This window comes from Sebastes fasciatus, chromosome 1 (genome assembly GCF_043250625.1).
Source record: "Sebastes fasciatus isolate fSebFas1 chromosome 1, fSebFas1.pri, whole genome shotgun sequence".
In the NCBI taxonomy this organism is placed as follows: domain Eukaryota; kingdom Metazoa; phylum Chordata; class Actinopteri; order Perciformes; family Sebastidae; genus Sebastes; species Sebastes fasciatus.
Genome location: NC_133795.1, coordinates 8,924,731 through 8,946,913, shown reverse-complemented (window position 1 = coordinate 8,946,913; position 22,183 = coordinate 8,924,731). Strand labels below are relative to the sequence as shown.

At 41.3% G+C, this 22,183-nt stretch overlaps 1 protein-coding gene across 4 annotated transcripts in view; it reads right to left on the bottom strand.

The window, feature by feature from the left end:
* The window catches only part of suclg2 (succinate-CoA ligase GDP-forming subunit beta), a 131,957-nt gene that overhangs the window by 53,685 nt on the left and 56,089 nt on the right, over positions 1–22,183 (bottom strand). For all 4 annotated transcript variants that reach the window (XR_012591598.1, XR_012591600.1, XR_012591607.1 and 1 more), the window contains exons 4-9: positions 20,555–20,645; positions 16,917–17,069; positions 14,964–15,053; positions 12,124–12,220; positions 6,353–6,514; positions 3,970–4,112 (exon numbers count right to left, since the gene is read on the bottom strand). Coding sequence is in view for 1 of the 4 variants with exons in the window: in XM_074617390.1 (XP_074473491.1) it covers positions 3,970–4,112; positions 6,353–6,514; positions 12,124–12,220; positions 14,964–15,053; positions 16,917–17,069; positions 20,555–20,645 (736 nt within the window). In the remaining 3 variants the exon portion in view is untranslated. The remainder of the gene's footprint in view (positions 1–3,969; positions 4,113–6,352; positions 6,515–12,123; positions 12,221–14,963; positions 15,054–16,916; positions 17,070–20,554; positions 20,646–22,183) is intronic.

The following is a 22,183-nucleotide window of genomic DNA, read 5'->3' as shown; positions in this document are numbered from 1 at the left end:
AGCATGAAAAATAAATATGTCCCCGCTTAAAAAGCCGGGGGCCGAATTTCAAACAAAGCTGAATGGTCTGGTACACCCAGCTGAGCTACATAACATCACACATATTTAACACACACACTGGGCTACACACTGTTATATGATTGTTTTTTTTCTCTCCCAATCATTTCATTTTGACTATTTTTTTTTCTTCTATGTTGTTCTCACTTCACATACAGTATCCCAATTTCATCTGTTTTCGCTTCCCTTTTTTCTTTCAAAGAATAATAATGTTTAATGAGCGCTGTAAGGGTAGATACTGGAGGAGAAATGAGCAAACAAGAAAAAAGGGAGGCTTTGTCATCTCAGACTCCATCTCTGCTATTCAGTGCCAGCAGTACACTCGCATCACTTCCACTCCTCTCAGCACAATGAGACTGAGACTTCAAAGCGGAGACTGAGAGGGAAAAGAGCGGGGACGACGGAGGGAGGGATACAAAAGCGTAAAAAGCGACTGAGGGAGCAAGACTGAAAGAAAAAAGACAGACACCAAAATACCTGTTTTTGTGGAAACGTATGGCGTCATTAGAGCGGAAGATTTCCTACTATACCGCCTGCCTGGCCGCTGAAAGCACTTCTGTCTTTTCCACAGCATATAAACCAGTCTAATCCTCCCACTCAAAAGTCACAGTACACAGCATATATTCATGTATGCAGCAGAACATTAATGGCCTCCCCTACAGCCGCTACCAAACTCATTTTATTCAGCACCAGTGGAAATAAGCATCCGCATAACATATGCTGTCAAAACTATTAGCTGAGAGAAGAAGAAATGTTTTTTAAAAAAAAAAGGTGGAACAATAATGATGTGAAATACAAACGCGTCTGGGACTTCAAACGGTGAATATATTGTCAACAAAAGGTTGCATATTTGAAGGCCATAAGCACCGATTGCCTTGATATTTAAGGCACAACAATGCTCTCTCTTCATAACGTATTGACACATGGAATCAATAAGTTTGCTCATATTGTTGAGTTTGAGAGCAGTAATTTGTGGAAAAAAAGGAAAAGAAAATGCAAATGAGCAGCTCTCGCTCTTATTGTGAAATGATTAACATTCCCTCCACAGATCAGAGCAGGTTTCTCAGCTCCCCTGGTTGAAATGCTAATGGTGCTTCCAACCCGGTTTAATGTCAATCCTATTCTACTTTTTCCTCTGTTGGGGAGGAGCTCCCTGTCTCTATTTCCATACACAGCAGCAGGAGGGACAGACAGCAGGCTTACTCCCCCATCTGGATCTAGGGAATCAGCCCAAGACAGAAAGAGAAGGAGGAACAGGAGGAGTGTGGAGGAGGATCCTCTTGTCCATGCGGGAGTGATTTTTCAGAGGAGAGTGCAATGAATGCAGACTTCTAAAACCTGATTTTGCTTCTGCAGGCTTCCACCTTTTAAAAGGGTTCAATAATAATAACGGATGAAGGCCTCATACCAGGAGAGAGTGACACGTCTTTGTAGTTTTCTCTCTCCCCTATTGATCGCATTTCTTTTTTCTTTTTTTCATTTTCCCGCGACAGACCATTGAGTCGTATTCACGTGAGACCGAATAGAATCCACACACAGTGGAAATCTGAGCGAGGCGATGTATCACCTGCTGCGGTGGTAGGTTTTTAACATTCATCTATAAAAAGGTGTGCAACACCGGTCTATTCACCGCTGTGCCATACATATGAGGCAGAACTTTTTACAAAACGCTACCATTTCCACACAGCCAACACCGAGGCGTATGAAAAATTCTACAACTTAGTATCAGGCTTGGATGAAATTGAGTTTTCTAGGGGCGTAATATCGACAGAATATCTATTTTAGGAGCAGACTGTGCTACAATCGACAGTGGTTGAAGATGTATTAAGACCTTTTACTTAAAGCAGCAGTGGGTAGAAATGGAGCAAATAAAAAGTTATTTTTATAAAACGGTCACTATATCCTGACAGTAGTGCATGAGACAGGTAATCTGAAAACAATCATATGCCTCTGTGTCCTCCGGTGCTCCTAAAGGCATCTGTAAGATTTCACAGACCGGAGGAAAACAACCAATCACAGCGGAGCTGGAGCCTTGCCGTGTCTGAGCAGCTGTCAATCACTTGCGAACTCTGATCAAACGGTCAAACTAGGCAGCGTTGATCATATGAATCAATATTCTGTTACTGTAATGCCTATTTCTCGCCTCAAATGTTTTCATAAACATCTTATAGTGCACTGTTTAGCTGTAAAATGAGAAAGTTTGTGACCCGGCCACCATGTTGATATCAGTTGAGGAAATACCAAGCACCGCCCACCAGCCAGAGCACAGCCAATAGGAACGCTCTCGCTCTGAAATGACCTGTGATTGGCCAAAGTCTCCCGTCATGGTCTAGATTTTTTAAAGCCTGAAAACAGAGCCATGAGGAGGTACAGAAGTGTAGTTTTCTCTCAGAACACTTGAATTACAATATGCTGAAAGGTTATTATGGAATTTTTGCCCAATGATGCCAAAAACATTCTGCCTACTGAAGCTTTAAGTAAAAGCAGCAATACTAAAATGTAATAATACTTTATTACAAGTAAAAGTCCTGCATTCAAAGTCTTACTTAAGTAAAAGTATTAGCATCAAAATATACTTAAAGTATCGAAATTAAAAGTACTCTTCATGCAGAATGGCCCATTTCTTCATAATATGTATTATATTAATGAATTATAATCAGTGACGCATGTGTTAGTACTTTATATACTGCTGGGTAACTTAACCTGTGATAATACAACATTATGTATTAGTTGATTTTTTTTTTTTAATTTTCTATTAATAATCTGAATATGCAAAGTAACTAGTTACTAAAGCTGTCAAATAAATGTAGTGGAGTAAAAAGTACAATATTTGCTTTCAAAATGGAGTAAAAGTATAAAGTAATATAAAATGTAAATACTCATGTAACGTACAAGTACCTATACTTAAGTACAATACTTGAGTAAATGTACTCAAGTACAAAAAAAGTATTCACAGCCTCTCCACGGGGTCCGGATGTTTAAATTAAGTAGGGTTAGAAAAACAGACCTGTAAAGGAAAGTGTGAGAGCTGTGAGAAGCCACCCCTCTAGTAGATTTACAGATTAGTATCTTGTACAGGAGAGCTGTGGTTGAATATGGCCACTTCCAGGTGTGAATATATCTTTTAAAATTAGTGTGAAACACATTTTTTGAAAGTGTTTCCTGCCAAGACAAATCAGCATAAAGGTTTAAAATAGAGAGGGGCAGGAGACTGAATTGGTATCAAATGCTACTCTGTATTTCAACCACGCCTTGCCTGAGATCTAACGCAGAGGCAACCGGAGATCAGTCCGGGATGTGGGAGTGACAGCAGCGGGGGAATTAGCGGTGCGATGACTGTCAACACACAATCTGCACTGTGGTATCGTTACAAGGCTCATATTGTTTAGTTTGGAGTTATTAGCTTTCTGAACATAGAGCTGAATCACTTGTAAAACACCCCGAGCTGCCACTCATCCTGAGCTGCAAGACTCTCAGAAGCATACCTCCAGTTACATTTGCATTCGTGTTTGAGTTGCATACGAGCCTGTGCATGTGTACATGTGTGTAGATGCACATGTGATGACGAGGACAGAGCAGCGATTTATCATGCCACTGCTACTGAAAATGGTGGCATATAATCACACAGTCTCCCAGACTCTGTCTCCCTCGGTGAAACATGGACATATGCCAAGGTCCCCAGTCTAATGAGCGCCGTTGTCTCAGTGACAAAGCGCTAACCAGACAGACAGGGCTTTATGAACGTGCTATGACAAGATACATGACTGCAATATCAAAGACGACTCAACAGGTGTTTCATCCTGACTTTTTCTTTGAAGATGTGTTTTGAAGTAAAGGGAACAATTTCACTCAATTGTTACAATCCAGCTTTGCGAGTAAAAAAAAGCATTTCTTTTAACGGTTTGTTCCTACCTTCGGGTCAGCGGTCAGCAGCTTGAAGGCCTCGTACACCTGCCTCTCTTGGACTCCTCCCCCCAGGTCCAGGAAGTTAGCTGGCTTTCCTCCGTGCAGGTCAATGATGTCACATGTGGCCATGGCCAAACCGGCTCCATTCACTGTAAAGAATGAACAGCGTCAGTTCAATTCATATGCAAAAATGTATACCAAAATACAGAGGATGACTAAAAAGCATGCATATATTTAGCCAAATAGAAGGTGCCTTTTCAGAGTGAGATTTATGGTGTCCGGTGTACCCATTTTATATGTTGAGTGAGTTTTAATGGTAGCCTAATAATGGCCTAATGTATTTATTAGGGCTATCAATCGATTCAAATATTTAATCACAATTAATTGCATGCTTGTCCATGATTAATCATAAATTAATCGCACTTTTTTATCTGTTCAAAATGTACCTTAAAGGGGGATTTGTCAGGTATGTTTATATTTATAACTGGAAATCAATTAACAATACAAAATAATGACAAATATTGTCCAGAAACAGGTAGAACCCATTTTCATTCACATATCTTGAGGTCAGAGGTCAAGGGACCCCTTTGAAATTAGCCATGCTAGTTTTTCCTCGTCAAATGTAGCAAAAGTTTGGGGCATTTTTTGGCCTCCTTTGTGACAAGCTAGTATGACATGGCTGGTACCAATGGATTCCTTAGGTTTTATAGTTTCATATGGTGCCAGTGTCTTCTGGCAGCTGAGCCCGCTACAACCTAAAAATTACAAGTTATGTTAATGCGTTAAAGAAATTAGTGGCATTAAAACTAATTTGCGTTATCGAGTTATCATTGCATTTAACTTTTACAGCCTTAGATTATTAAGTGTAATGAAGTAAAATCTAACCATTAAAGGTGCAGTGTGTAGGATCGGGCGATATCTAGTGGTGAGGAGATTGCAAACAACCGAAGCCTCTCCCGTTTGCCACGCGTGTAGGAGAGCTACGGTGGCCAACGCAAAAACATAAATGGCCCTCTTTAAAGCTAGTTGGTTTAGAGTAGCGTTGGTCATTTGTAGCAGAGCCAGTTTGTGTGTATCTGGGAAGTGAGTGGTGAAGCAAGAGCGAGAGAGCGGCGGCGTCTGGAGCGAGTAACGTTATCTGTGCTACTGTAGAAACATGGTGCAACATGGTGGACTTCGTGGAGAGAGGGCCCGCTCCCTATGTAGATAAAAAAGGCTTATTCTAAAGTAACGAAAACATGATTATTCTTATTTTCAGCTAATTATACACTAAAGAAAAACATAGTTGTGAATATTATATTCCATTTCTGCCAATAGATCCCCCCTAATTGTTACACACTGGTCCTTTAAGTCCAGGCTGAAGTCCAGAAATTGAAACAAAGTGTGACGCCAGCAGCCACGAGTTAATTGAAATAACATTACCACCGCTGAAGCAAAGATGACATGTACTGTACAAACACCCACAAAGTAAGCCAGCAGTAAATTATCAAGCAAAGAAGAGCAAACAGCTGAAGAAAAAAAAGTCACACTTAAAAAGGGGAATCGGTTGGAAATCTTCTAATCAGGAATATTGAATGCTTCAAGTTGAGCAACACAGAGAAAATTTGATTATGACTCGACGCCTGACTTCAGAGAAAAAGAGCGTTGATTAAAAGAGGTTCTGCTGCGCTTTTTTTTTTTTTTGCGGCCTGTGTTATCATTTAGCCAACTGCCAGCGCGGCTACCCTGCTGAGTTGTGCGGGTGCCAAGTGCAACAAAAATGTCTTACCTCATTTGGTTTAGCCAAGCTGAACTTGTGTCCTGGCAGGCTCCCCGACCGAGGTCTCAATAAAAGGGAAATTTGCTTTAACAGCTGTCACTTTGGTGGCTTACAGAGCTCTCAAGGAAGCTGCAGGGCCTTAAAAGCTGTTGTTACTTTAAGAGAGGCTGGGAGCTGGGGATGCAGAGTGTGTGTGTGTGTGGGGGGGTGGGGGGGTTGGGGGTGTAGTGCTAACAGACATCTAATGTGTTTATGAGGCTACGGGGTAAGACGCGAGAGCACCTGTTAGTGCTGCTGTACGCTGTAAAAGCTTTGATTTATGACAAGAGAGGGGGCCTTTAATGAGAATGCTAACAATCTGGCTCACTGGAGACTTTCTGGGCGGATTATAGCTAATTAGAACGCATTGGTTACGGCAGCATTCCTTCTGGAGCCCTCAGAAAGCTGCCTGTAATGTGGACTGGAGGAGAGCCCAGGCCGCCTTTACTTTTGACTAAGTTTTAACTGTGTCCGAAGCCGTTATGTGACCTAGGAGACACATTAAAAGCCTGATGCCTGGAGGGGGTTCACTATTCATGTAATGGTTGCTGTGCAGGAGTGAGTTTTGTTACAAGGGTTTTGTTTCCATACCAAAGCAGGCGATGTTTCCGTCCAGCCCGATATATTTGAGGTCCCACTTGGCCGCCTCCGTCTCGGTGGGGTCGCTCTCGGTCATGTCGTCCATGGCGAACACGGCTTTCTGACGGAACTCCGCGTTGTCGTCAAAGCTGATCTTAGCGTCAAAGCAAACCACTGGAGGAATGAGGAGGTGACAAAGACAAAGAGAGTTAGGAATAAAGACAGCAACAGAGGAAGCACAAGAGGGAGAAAGACGGGAGATGGAAGGCAAAGGGAAGAGGGAAGAGAAGCAGGACATAAAAAGCAAACTTAAAGCCAGCCTAATTATCATTTCCAAAACCTGGAATTAATGAACTGAGGGGCGTCCCCTCGGCATACTGGTCTTAATTATTTCAGAGGTTGGCTCACTACGGCATGTGTTTTTGACACTGCCTCTAAGGGATAGACTGTTATAGTAAATGGACAGTTCCTTTACACTTCAAAGAGCATGCATTTCAAAGAGACCACACTCATGAAGCTACCTGAAGAAAATAGCTGGCAAAGAACCTAATAAATGAGTCAAAGGGCTTTTTGTATACACAGCAACACTTAAAGGGGACTTATGAAAAAAAAAACTCCAACAGCGAGGCTGCATGGATGCCGACATACTGGCCACTTGCAACGGCGTTTTGCGTTCGTCATGGAACACGCTCCGTGCAAACATAAACATAAACTGCTCAAACTGCGATAGACGTTCAATAATGCCATACAGACGTTAACAACTTAAAGGTTAGATTGTATTTAGGATCAGATGTCTAGTTTAGAAAACAGTAGACATGACAAGTGTTGTATATTTACAGGGACTGTTGCAAAAACCAAGCAGCTCATAAACATCAGAGTTAAGAACAAAGATGTTTACTAAAAAAGAAAAGAAATGCCACCACAGAAGCATAGGAGTAAGATTTATTTTTTAGTTTTAGCTTCTCTCTACATTGCACATTCATTTTATTCATAATACTCTGAACCTTTGCACATCTCCGAGAAAAGATCTTTGCCCATTCCTGCCAAATATGTATTTTTATTGCAATTTATTTAAAATATTTATGTTTCTTGTTTATGCACCGAAACACAAAATGTGTTGTGTGTGAAAACATACTTGGCAGTACATTTGGTGTGGATTGGATGGGATGAGTATTTCACCTTACTTTATTATTATTATTATTATTATTAGTGCTGTGTATAACAGTTGCCGCTTGATACGAAACCACGGTTACGAAACAATATGATAGTTTCTGTCTCCGTCAGAGAGAGGGAAGTTCGTCCCAAAGCTTGTCGCTGAATTTCTACCCTACACCTTAAAGAAGGGTGCTTCATTCATTCATTGAGAGTTGTATCAATCTTTTTATCTAACTAAGAAAATAAGCGTATTTCCTAAAATGTCTAACTATATTGGTCTAGTTAAAGAAATTAAATTCCAGCTAGTGTTAGCAAGCTGGGATCTGTTTTTAAAATTTCTGCTTCAGACCTCAGTAATCTTCAAACTATCAAATATCAAAAAATATAACTATTATATTATGTCTATCGCTATTTATGTCTATAAAACCTTCCGCATCAACTATTCTAATGAACAGCACATTGCAGGTAAACAGACAGCCAGATCACCCACAAGGTAAGAACATGTGGAAACATGGGAATTGGCTTTGAGAGTGACATACACACAAAGAGAAACACAAACAGAACAGGTACGTAGACACGCGGTACATGCAGCAGACACTCTCCTGGGACCGGGGAGCACACACACTGTGTCCTCCAGGTAAAGTTGCACTCCCACTACACAATTCCTTTTGTTTTTGTTTTGACACATCCATTATTGCAGTCCATCTACAAAATGAATTCAGCTATTACCAAATGAGACAAAAAAAAATAAAAATTTTCCACCCCTTGAGAAATCTGCCTCTCCGATGCACGTCTGCCGAATGCCTGTCGGAAAATAGCAGCGCTCCCTTGTGACGTGTGAACAAATCGAACCAAAAGAATGAGTTGATTTTAATGTGAAGCTTGTCTACAAAGCCTGCCTCAATCACAGCCACGGCGTCTTCCTGCTGCTAGAGAAGGAAAACTCATACCTCTCAGTGAACATTTGAAAAGGAGTCATTTTATTCATTAATATTCATAAGAAATCATCAAACAACAAACTTCTCTTGTCAATCTTTGATAAAGCAGACTTTGAACAAGAATCGTTTTTTGAGGAGACTAAATAACATCAGAGAAGCGATGCATCTTCGGCGCGTTGTAATGCGTCTCGATAGGACACATCACAGTCGATCTGTGTTCGGCGCCGCAGACGAGACAATCACTCTTATTTCTTTGGGTGAAAAATAAAGTTCAGTACGAGTTCAACGAAAGCAGCGTCACAACAGCTAGAATATGCTACGTGACTATGTATAATGTCTCTCTCATCTGAATGACGAGCACTTGAGATGTTTACCTGCTAACCTCCACTCGTGTCATGTTGCGCAATTTATTGTGTTAAGTGACAACGAGGGACTGAAATTTACACATTTCTCGGTTATTCGTTGGGAATTCAAGTGTTTTCATCTATCAGGGAACACTTAAGACAGGAAGGGAGAGAAACACATGGAAAGACAACAGAAACTGGACTGAGGCAGGCTTTGAGACAATGAATTGAAGCCAACGAATAGCTACGTATGCTTTGCAAGAGTTCATAGAAACAGACGGTATAATGGGTAACTAGAGGCGTGTCTCCTTCAGCCGACTCGCTATCTGTCTCGGTGTTTAACAAAAAGCTTCAGCATAATATTGTCATGATGTGGTCATCATGATATGATAATAATCATTAGAAGTATGCTCTCTGTGTGGGAAGAACACTCCCTCATAGCCTACACATCAAAATATAATAAGAACAGCTTTACAGGCAGTAAACCGTTCAGCTTCGACAATCACTCCTCCACTCGGTGTTCACTACGTCATCACGGTGGATTGTCTTTCAGCCGAGGTCCCAGCACAGCCCCGTCACGGAGGGAGGGGAGATTCTAGGTGGCTAAATCTGAATGTTAAATAGTTATCCAAATCTTTATGCAAACTATTATTGGACACAAAAGAAGCCTTTGCATAAGCACAGCCTTTCCTAAAGAGGAAACACACTGTTTAGGATCAGCTCTTCAGCTGTTCTTGGATTTTAAAAAGCAGGCCATTAAAGCGGGAGTAGGCAGATTGGAGCAAATATGATTTAAGAAAAGTTATTTTTATAAAACGGTCACTATATCCTGACAGTAGTGCATGAGACAGGTAATCTGAAAAAGAATCATGTGCCTCTGTGTCCTCCGGTGCTCCTAATGGCATCTGCAAGCTGTCACAGACCGGAGGAAAACAACCAATCAGAGCCGAGCTGGAGTCTGCCGTCTCTGAGCAGCTGTCAATCACTCGTGAACTCCGATCAAATGGTCAAACTAGGCAGCGCCGATCAAATATGAATCACTATTCTTTTATTGTAATGTCTATTTCTCGCCTCAAATGTTTTCAGAAACATCTTGTAGTGTACTGTTTAGCTCTAAAATGAGAAAGTTTGTGACCCGGCAGCCATGTTGAGATCAGTTGAGGAAATACCAAGCACCGCCCACCAGCCGGAGCAAACTTTCTCATTTTCCAGCTAAACAGTACACTACAAGATGTTTCTGAAAACATTTGAGGAGAGAAATAGACATTACAGTAACAGAATATTGATTCATATTTGATCAGCGCTGCCTAGTTTGACCATTTGATCAGAGTTCACGAGTGATTGACAGCTGCCTCCGTTGAATGAACAGCCAATGATATATTTTTTCCCACATGATGCCAAAAACAGTCGGCCTACTGAAGCTTTAATGATGTACTCAGAGTTGCATTTAATACATTAAAGACCTTTTTAAAAGACAAAATCTAATAAGCTTTGGACAATCATGAGGGAAGGTTTAAGTTGAAGTGAAGAGAAAAGGGGCATTTCAGAGATTGGTTTTAATGTAGTGCAACAGAGAGACAGTCGCTCGTTAAGAAAGGCCAACTGCCATTAATTAGACCTCCATTAATCTTACATTACTACCACTATTTTACACAGCCTTTAAAGCATAACAATGATGAGCTAGATTTATACTTAAGCCTCACTGTGACAATTTCTATTTGAAGTACTAAGAGTTGACTGACGATAGAGACATTATTTATGGCTCGACTGCACAATAAATTTATCCGGCATCCAATTACTTAAAGTTGAATTCAATAGACTGAACACGTAATAGGCTGCGCTACTATAAAGGCAGTGAATTGAGGAGGATAATTTCCGAAGCTTTTAATTTATTATCTATTCAAAGACAATAAATGTCTCTCTCCTAACAGAAGAACTCCAGGTTCCTGCTCGTTGTTAAATATCAGATTAAGGTAGATTTACAACTAGAAGATTCGAGAGAAAACGGTTCCTTTAGGACACAAAAAGGTCAGTGAATAGTGCGATGAATCGGCAACACTTTATAATAACCATCATTTATAAATAAATGCTAAATTGATAGTTAATTAAAATTAGTTAAAGGGACTGTTTGTAACTTTTTAAGCGTATAAATGTACCGGGTCGGGACACATGCGCTTTTGTGTATGCGCTTTTGTGTATGCGCGCTCGCGTATGGCCGCTGTCTCGTCTCCTCTGCCTGCTCGCCTTCACTCAGACAGCGCGCACGTTCTCGCTGTCTTGCTCCACCTCTAGACGTGAACGCGCGCTCACTACACACTGCAGAAGAGTTAGTTTAGCTCTGAGAATATCTAGTGAATGTACAGTGGACGTTTGTGCAGAAATAACTGCTGCAGCTCCTCCAGACCAACAGAGGTTTCCCGTGTCTTGTGAAGTGACGGGGCTCCAAAGCGAGAAACGTTATCAGCGGCACCCGGTCGGAGACGGTAACGTTTCTCTTCCTGCTCAGCCCCGGCACCGACCCGCTTTTCCTGCTCAGTGATTCATGGAGAGACCTTCGTCTGGTCAGCTAACATTACTGCCAAGCAGCTGAAATATAGAGTGATATTGTGGTTTTAGCTGACGTGTGTCGCCTCACTGTTATGAGCAATGCTCGTTCATGTCTATTTAGAGCGAACACAAGCGCGAGCCCCACGCTGGCTTTCGTTGACTTCACGGCCACAGGTGTCGCTGTTAACAAGCATTTCTGAAAGTTACAAATAGTCCCTTTAAGTAATTTCAAGGCCTGATATAAAGCTTGTATACAGTAAAAATGTATTGAAGCATTCAGCTTATCAGATGCTTTTTTGTTTTAGATATTCATAGCATATCCCTGAGTGGTTAGTCGTAGACGACGGTGGAGTAAATGAAGGATGTTGCTGCTGCTGTAATCCCTCATTGGAGTTCCTCATTACTAGTTGATGATAGACTGTACGCCTTTAGTTAATCATCAGCAACTAGGACTCATCAACAAACAGCAACATCATATGAATATGGAAATCTCTGCTCCCCGAAGCCGTTTGGATCTTGATCCAGACAAAGTCATGCTGACAAGAAACTGACGTCAACGTGTTGCAATTACACTTCACATTCATAAATGTATTCAGACCCGAGGAGAGAGTGTGCCCGCATCCCACAGTCAGTGATTAACAGGTGGCTGAATGTTCCTGCAAAAATGCTCCGAGTGTTTAAGTATTGCGTTTGTTTTACATGATTTGGGGAAAGAATTAATGACAGGAAAAAAAACACATGCACAGACACACACACATATCGCACGCACAATTACAGGCATTTCCACGTTATGAGGTACCTTGTCCTTGGGGAGTCTCTCCGAGTGGATTGACTTCGACTTGAGTGGCGTCGACTTTCAGGAACAGATCATAGAGCCTCTTAATCTGATCTGCTGCCTGCGAGGAGCCACATAGGACAGTAATTACCTCATGGTTCGGCTCTGAGCAGCCGGCCCCGCCAAGGCCGCTCAGCCTCCCACACAGGCTACATAAAACATGGCACATCACCCTCGACATCACGCTGTCTGAGTTTGTTTTGCATGAATATGTATGTATCTGAGCTGAGAGGTGAAATGTTCCGCTTTTCAAAAAAGTGTGACAACCGGTAAATAGGATATGGATTACAGCACATACTTATATGGTTACATATATATCTATATATAACATTATAATGCACTTTTCAGTAGATTCCCCCTGGCTTTTCATACAGCATTGATATAACCAAACAGTCTATAGGCATAGATGAATATAGGCAGTGAATATAGCAACACTTAAATCATCTGTCAAAAATCTCCATTTTAAAAGCATTTCAATTGCTTTAACAGTTCTTTAGTAATGAAGACAGCCTGGCATGGCATTGAAATACTTCTGAATGCACAGTTCCAGACACAGTCCTTCAATCTCACTTACATTTTTCTTTCACACAGCAAGTATAGGCATACACACTTGCATCTTCAAAAAGATCCCTGTCACCCCGTAGCTCATTCAAGAGACAGTAAAGGTATTTTAGAAGAAGAGATGTAATTATCTCTGAATTAAACCGTCTGGCAGCTGACTCACAGCAGCCAAAGAAAAGCATACTGACAATGCAGAAAGGTAACTAAGCACTTTCTATTCCTCTCCTTGCCTGTTTAACCTCTTCCGCTACTTGAGGGCGCCGGCGCCCTTGGCCGACTTTACTTTCTTTCAGAGGCTGTAGCAGGCTTTTAAAGCTGAAGGTCCAGATATCACATGAAACTATACATCCTAAGGAATCCATTGGAACCAATCACGTTATGCTTTCATGTCGAAAAGCTCGCTAAATAATGCTACAAACTTACACTCAATTTTCGCAAGGAAAAACTGGCATGGCCATTTTCAAAGGGGTCCCTTGACCTTCGACCTTCAGATATGTGAATGAAAATGGGTTCTATGGGTACCCACAAGTCTCCCCTTTACAGACATGCCCACTTTATGATAATCACATGCAGTCTGGGGCAAAAAACATGTCGTTTTTTGAATGCAGTATAAATGTGTTATTTTTGCCTATTCTAAAAATGGTGTATTTGAATATTTCTGCATACTGGGGTCCCTAAACAGTCTTGGGTATCACTGTAAAGCTATTCACGATGTTAGTCCCCATAGTAGCCATTTCATTGGAGTGAGACCATTTTTTTAAACTTGACCTCACTGTATAAAATGACCTGTGGTGACCTCTAGGATAATCACAGCCTCATGAAACTTTACAGCCACAAACTAGAGACCTAGAGCATCCAGAGGATGGATGGCTTCCCTAGGTATACTAACTATAAGGGGGTTTCTGAGCAGTTTACAGAGCAGAAATGCTCGCCATCCAACTGCCAACAAATGTAATTCTTGCAGAAATCTCCAAATGTCAAAAGTTTTTGATACCAAATCAGAGCATGGCTTTTTCTATGCTGATCCTCAAGGTCTTGGCGTCTCAATGTGGTATTTTGGAGGGGTTTTTGATTATTTTTGTTGATTCTTGAGTCGTAAAAAATGGTTAAATTTAGCAACAAATCTGTGTAACAAAGGGTATCAAACCCAACAACTTATGAGACATAATAGAGCATGGGAATGGCCATCATATACTTCTATCATAATGTTCTTCTGGATGTGAACTTGGGATTGTTTCTGTGCCTCTCTCTTCCTTGGCCTCATTTTATTAGGCTGCATCCACACAAATACAGTTTTTGTTTTAAAACGGATAACTTTTGCTACGTTTATGCCTAGTTTATGTCACACTACACCGGCATTTTTGAGCCATAAAAAACTGAGACGTTTGAAAACGCGGCTGACACCGTTTTAGTTTTTAAACTCCGGGGTTGCGTTTAGTCTGGACGGACAGAAACGGAGACCTTTGAAAACAACGATGCAGACACCCACGTTCGCTTCTTGATTGAGTCTTATCAGTCATGACGTACCCTTCCCTGATTCGTGACGCCCCATCATGTGAACCTTCTTAGTAAGAAAACAAACGACATCAGCCGCGACCACCAGTGGTTAATTTCAACATAGATAAAGAGTAAACAAGCGTTGCTGACCTTGTTGTCTACGCTAGCAGCTGTTGTGCAGTTAAATTCTGTCGCTGCTTCCAGTTTACGACACGTGCATGCCCAGTGTACGTGAATGGTCATGTGATGTGCATTTTCAGGCGTGGCGTATAGACGGAGATTCATTCTGAAATGGCCCTAAAACGCTCATCTAGATGGAGATCTGGACAGTATTAGTGTGGATGTAGCCTTAGCTAATGCTGCCACAGCTAGGTTTGTAAAACTTGAGGCCTCAAGAAAAAAACATGTGTTTCACTGTCCTCTAAATTATAGGCTGCCCAGTTTAGTCTCTTACAGCATGATTCACTCACAAAATCAACGTGAGGCATGTTCCATCTATGATATAATGATACCATTAGTGATGTCAGCTCCCTCAGCTTGGCACAGCACATCACTGCCAGATATATGACAATAGACCACCTGCCATGTGAGCAGAGTGTGATGACACTTCACGACTTGCCTCCGGGAAACTAATAATAGCCAAAGTTTGTCGATGGGGATACATCTATCTGTGCATATGTGTGTGTGCGATGCATCGTGGATTTTTCTGCCTCTTCTTTGCATTGTGTCTTCGGTGTGCCCGTTACCTGTCTGTGCAGAGATCCTTTGAAACCCAAATTAGCTGCCATGCGAAGTGCCTGGTCGTCTCGCACTCCTTCAAATATATCTATGACTTCCTATGAGATTCACAGTGAGAGTGGAGAGAAAAAAGGGAGGGAAACATGTGGAGAAAAGGAGTGAGAAGAGAACAAGAGGCTCAAACGCATGGGTTATAATTTGACACAAAGCAGATATTAATATCAAATTCATAATAATTAAGTAGTGCAAGCTGCCAGACACGGAGAAAATGGCGACTTGGGGCTGAAATGATGGTTTTATGATCATCGAGCCCTCGTTTCTTCAACTTTCAGATAGAAAGAAGCTTAACTTTTTCCATAAGTATACAAATGAAGAAAATAAAGTTATAAAAACTTACAGCTGTTGTAAAACAATTCTGTATAAACGAGGTATGGACCATATAGATTTTAATGAGATGTGTGAAAGGCTATATCACATGTGTTAAGATAAGCAACACCACAGCTGTGTATGTGCATATACAATCTGAAATCTTCGGTGGAAATAATGAAAGACATAAATCGCATCTTTACAATCTGCTCTAACATCTGTAGACAATAGCTGGAGGAAGATGCACAACAATAGAAAATCTGTAATGCCTCAATCGTACATCTGTTAACAATGAGGAGGACCTGTTGCCAAGTAGCCAAGTGAGACTACAGTGGATTTAGTTCTGTAAAGGGAATCTAATTAATAGCTGTGTGCTGCATGCAGGAAGGACGATAATTGGAATTAGCAGAAAATATAAACTGAGCTCAGCTTCCATCTGTAAGACCCGCTGGGCAACGCAGCCCTGGCATGACTTCAACCCACATAAAACTTTTGTTGATTAAAGAGTAAGATCTTTGACCAAAGACGGCGAGGGGTTTGCACTCTTTTTAAAGTCCCCGTGAAATGAAAAATACATTTGACCAGTTTTTATCCTGTGTTAATTGTTCATTTATCTCTTGTTATATGCCAAATATATGTAAAAAAACAGAATCAGAGTATTTTTACATCAAAAAATTCTTCCACTCAAATGAGACTTTGGGCGACTAGCTAGCCACACCGGTCATATAAAACCGCACTTCACCGTTTGTGGATCATAGTAGCCAACAGAGCGATACAGAGATCGACAGGAAGAGATGTGTGTTTGGATATCAGTGGGCAAAAATGTTGTTTTCATTTCCAAAACAACGAGGATGAGGTTTAATTCACTCAAGGGAAACTTTGCCGATTTCTAACCGACTCTGTGTCACGGCAGAGGAAGTACATGCAGATGAACTGAACGGCTAAAGACCGCCGAATGATGAGCGGGGGGCTCCCGCTGCCCGCGCTGCAGTCCCACAAAGCCGGTTGAATATCGGCAAAGTTTCCCTTTCATCTCTCCCTCGTCCTCCTCCTGACCTATCAACAGGTGAGGGAGGTGTATGTGTGTATGTGTGTGTGTGTGTACGTGTGTTTGTGTGTGTGTGTGTGTGTGTGTATGTGTGTGTGTGTGTTTGTGTAGCCAACAGTTCTCTGTAGCTCCCTATAGAGAGCCTAAGTCACGCCCCTTCCGGTGGACCCTGTTTTTTGATCCCATTTGATTTTGCGCCATGAATCACACATATGATGGTCCCGTGGGGTCCACCGGAAGGGGCGGGACTTATGCTCTCTATCGCGCTAAACAGCCCGCCCACTTTTTAGCGTTCCAATCGAATGTGAAGGATTTGATTAAAATCCCTCTTGTAACTGTTTACTGCTCAAATATTCCGGTGAGATACGTCACACTACAGAAGTTAAAGACGTTCCAACTTCCATTTCACGGGGACTTTAAGAGTTCCATTGTGCTGGACAAGATCGATTAATTTCACCTTCTGCATTGTTTTTGAGGCAGATATATCTAATGATACATTTCATTTTGTCATTTTTCTCATTCGATATTGTAGTGATGGGTGTAATACCTTAAAGATGAGTTCTGGGGAGCTGGCGGCTACCTCCTCGATGTCCATGCCTCCCTGGGGGCTGCCTACCATGACAGGACCGTTACAGGCGCGGTCCATCAGGATGGCAAAGTAGGTCTCCCTGGTGATGTCCAGGGCCTCCGCAACCATCACCTGGATATGGCACAGCAAGACAGAGGGGATGATGGAGGAACGCTGCTACCACACTAACTTGACTTCATGACCACATAAGGGTACCTACTAGGGATGCAGAGGTCAGCATTTTTTTATTACCCCCACCCCAACCAACCGTTATGAGAGCCAAAATGCACCACTCGACCTGCAAACCGTTAACTTGATGCATTATAGTAACACTATTGTAACTAGTACCTACTGTAGCCCTAATAAAAAAAATACCATTTAATTTTTCTTGACTTCCTCCTAGTATTTGCCAAACCTTTCCAACCTTTAATTTTTACATTACAGTGCATCTTTAAACATGTTGACAGTATTCAATACTCGATTGAACACACATGCAAATAAGCAGGGTCCATAGACAGAAGCAGAATCTATGAAGCTTAGCTTTGAAAAAAATCTCATATGCTGTGAATGAGAGAAAGGGAGGAAAATAGAGAGAGGAACATAATGCTAGGAGTCCAGCAGATGAGCAGAAAGAGGAAGCAAGCAGGAGGCTCATTTGGAAAAGAGAAAAAAAAAGAAAAGTTGTGTGGTGGTTAATGGGCTGCAGGTTTTCGGATGAAGTGTTTGTTTGAACATGCACAGGCCTTATGTTCTGCTTCCACCCTATCGCCCAGCAAATGAGGATGGATAGCCTTCTCTACGCTCCCTGTTCACAGACAGCACCTCTATCTCCTTGTCCAAATGTTGTCTTCTCCAGTCACTCAAACGTTCTATCTTAAGTTCCCCGTCGTTCCACTTGTAGCCTGATTCTTCACTCAGACTAAACATATGCGATTCCCTCCGTCCTGTTCTTTGGTTTTCCCCTCAAACCCCTGTAGTGGGGCAATTAAGCTGAAATATTCATAACAAATGTGCATTTTGCAATAAAAGCAACACATTTGGCACAGATATAGTTTTATATGTCATGAAAAGATATAGATATCGGGGCACTGCAAATTTGACCCCTGGGGGCCATGGCAGCCACAACAAACTATAGAATGACAGGATCTTCAGCTTTCCATCGGTGCATTTATCATTTTATTAGCAGTAAAATTGACAGAGATATTGTCAATAAAATAAAATTCAGGATTGATGGTAACTTCTAGTCACAGGTTGTATTTTGGTTGTCATTCTATCATGAAGGCAAGGGGGTGAAGTTTGACCCTGAAGTCACCATCCTCCTTTTATTTGGTTTCCAGGTTGTTCTCAGGTTAAAAGTGTTAAAAAGCACCCTTAAAAAAAATAAACAGGGAAAAAAATATATCTGATCTAATCAGCTTGAACTCACCTTGGAAATCATTAAGACTCTTTTTTTAAAGACTCCAATTAGGAATATTAAGCGCCTATTTGGCGGCCAAATGTGTTGCTTTTATCGCAAAATGCACAATTGTTTTGCTTAACTGCCTCGCTACTGTTTTAGCCTCTTACAGCCTTCTTCCACAACCATCTTCACACCCCCCATGTCATCTTCCCTTATCTTCTCTCCTCATCCCTCCATCAGCGCCATGACAGCAAATCCATGTAGATGCTGAAGAGCTGTCCCCTTTCCCTGTGGTGTTCTCTGCTCTGTGGTGCAGTACAGGGTTGATGGGAGTTCTACTGGCAGGATGACAGCTAAGCTCTGGCTGTCATTTGACAGACCGGGTTGTGACTGCACCGTTACTGTACTCGCACCTTCAGGTCAGTCCACGGTTGCTGTTGCCAGGTCTGATTTCAGTGCCACAGGCGAAAGAGGATGTGTCTTGGTAAAACAGTTTGATGGCTGATTAGACGTCAAGTCTCTACGACGGCGTATTACGGCCATTGTAGGTAAAACATTTTTTAAAAGAAATGTATTATTAATTCCAAGAAAAAACTGAAAATTTACGAGATTATAAAGTCATAAATTGCAAGAAAAAAACTCAGATATTCTCTGAGATTAACGTGGCAAATTTATGAGAAAAAACTCACAAATTTACGAGATTATGAAGTCATAAATTCAAGACAAAAAACTTGGATATTCTCTGAGATTAAAGTGGCAAATTTGCCGGATTATAAAGTCATACATTTAAAAGAAAAGACTCAGAAAACTGAGCGAGGCGAAGGTCCTGGAAGATACATATACACGTTTTCTTTCGTGTTCTTAACAAGTTCCTTTATGAACATAAATACTCTTATAGAAGTTACAGGAAAGTAGAGACGAACAACTTCTATCTTTGAACATAGAAAGGCGTTTCTGTTATTTCAGCACAGCTAACACAAAACTGTTGAGAAGACTCTGAACACACTGCGTTACCATAGTTACACACTGACGCTTTTAACTGTCACTGTGTCAGTGTGAAGGTAGAACAACACAGAAAAGGCACATAACATAACTGCTTGTGTTGAACCACAGATTATGGTGAATTATGTCCTTAGAGTTTGCTGGGAGAGGGACGTCTGGAATGCCCTGTTTAGCCTGCTGCCCCCGCGACCTGGCCAAGGATATGTATATGTATATATAATAACAATAATAATATATTTTTGCGCTCTGCGGCTCATGTTACCGCAGTGTTTAACGGTGGTATAAGTGTGATAAGGTTGATCCGACCTTGCAAAGTGAAGCGATGTGGTTCCTAAACAAAAATACCCCACTATTTCATTACTACAGATTTGTACACTATTTTCCGAGTTTTTTTCTTGTAAATGTATGACTTTATGATCAGAGTTTTTTTCTCATTAATTTATGAGTTTTTTCTTGTAAATTTGCCACTTTATTCTCAGAGAAAATCCAAGTTTTTTTCTTGTATTTTTATGACTTTTTCTCGAAATATTAACCCCCTCCCCTGGCTTCGTAATTTATATATTTCTCTCTCACTTCTAATTCAACTTTTGCCCACTTTATGTTGTTGTTTGTTCACCTCTTCCTCTGCCTTTGAGACATGGTGTTAATTCTGAGCTTGTGAACTTCTTGGTCCGCAGGTGCTTTCTATAAAAATGACAAGTGTGATGCTCATTGGATTCCAGCTAAACTCTGCAGTAGGTGCAGAAGTTAGGAGGAATGGGGGGTGGCAGGGGTAAACAAAGATGTGGAGAGACAAAGAAAGAGAGCGGGACCCAAACACAAGCCACAGACTGAGAAGGCTTCATCACCTGGAAATGTCTGTTTTGAGGAGGTACAGCATGCAGCATGCGGGTAGAGAAAATGAGATTCCTGCTTGTTAGTGGCACACAGAAACAGTTGTTTACCAAACACTTTAAATTCACAGTGGGCCCGGTTCAATTTATGCAATGAGCCATAACACCAGCCAGCACAAACCCACAGTAAACAAGAGTGGACGGCTACTATTTAAACCCAGCGAGGAAAAAAACAAAACCCACAGAGCCAGACTGCCTTCACAGTCATTAATTTTACAGAACTGCATTACTGGACTCAAAATGCCTTGAAATGAGGTCAGAAAAGAAAACAAGAATAAAAGCAAAGTATATCTTTCTTTCCTTCGGTCTGCGGAGAGGCTCACCGTTTTCACTCTCACTCCATCTTTGGGCGTCTGCTTGGTAGTCAGGTTGAAACCCAGCATCTTATTGGCCAGCTCACCAACCACAGCAGGGCTGAAGGAGAGAGGTCACAAGTCAGTATCCTTCTTCAAACAACAGTCTTCATTTTAATTAATAATTAGGGCTGTCAAAGTTAACGCCATAATAACGCATTAATGCTAAGTCATTGTAGTGCCACTAATTTCTATAATGCAACCTGCTATTTTTAATTAACCTTTTAAAAATCCTACGGGCTGCCATCGGGCTCGGTCGTTATTCGATCTTTTGGAGGTTGTAGCGGTTTTAAAGCTAGAGTGAAGATACTGGCATCATATGAAACTAAAACAACCTAAGGAACCCACTGGTATCAACCATGTCATACTAGCTTTTCGGAAACGAGGCTAAATAACGCTCCGAACTTGCGCTAAATTTTGGCGGGGAAAAACAAGCGAGGCCATTTTCAAAGGTGTCCCTTGACCTCTGACCTCAAGATATGTGAATGAAAATGGGTTCTATGGGTACCCACGAGTCTCCCCTTTACAGTCATGCCCACTTTATGACAATAACATGCAGTTTGGGGCAAGTCATAGTCAAGTCAGCAAACTGACAGCTGTTGTTGCCTGTTGGGCTGCAGTTTTCCATGTTATGATTTGAGCATATTTGAATGCTAAATGCAGTACCTGTGAGGGTTTCTGGACAATATTTGTCTTTGTTTTGTGTTGTTTATTGATTTACAATAAAAACATATGCATACATTTGCATAAAGCAGCATATTCGCCCACTTCCATGTTGATAAGAGCATTAACTACTTAAAAAAATCTCCCTTTAAGGTACATTTTGAACAGATAAAAAATGTGTGATTAATTTGTGATTAATCACGATTAACTACAGACAATCATGCGATTAATCGTGATTAAATATTTGAATCGATTGTCAGCCCTAATTAAAATAAAAACACTGAACACTTACAAAATGAAAGATGAGAAAAGCAGGTGAACTGACAGACGAAGAAGTATTTCTTTATCTCTCCAGAGTTTTGTTCAGTTGAACAGAGATATGCTTCAGCACTTCTCGGGCATTTATGTAACATTCTGACAAAGCACAGTTTTTGGATACACTTACATCTACACATGGCTGTGAATGAACTCCGATTTATACTCTCTGTTTAAAAGCATTGCGCATGCCGGGGCTGCTTCTGTAAGCCTGATCTGGTTTTGTTAGAGAATAAAAACAAAGCCGGGGTTGTACTCATCCTTTGATAGATGAGAGGAGGGTGAACTGTGCACTCATGTCACTGTCTGGGGACGATGAACTTCAGCATATCTCACTTTGAAAAAGTTTCCGGCCATTCTGAACCCTGAAGTAGGGTGACGATGATACATATCTGGGACAATTGTCATAAATCACTTCTTTTGCCTTTAAGGCAGCAGTAAGTGGTGGGTACCTTTTCTAAAAAGATAGCACTGTTTTAGTACATGGAAACTTGGCAGAGGGAAATGCAGCGCCCGCCTGAGCAAAGAAAAACTCTTTCAAGTCGTCGTTTAGCCTTTTGAGAAATGCACAAGTGAGCCGTCATTGGAGAAATACACCCATCACACTTTGTAATTGTACGC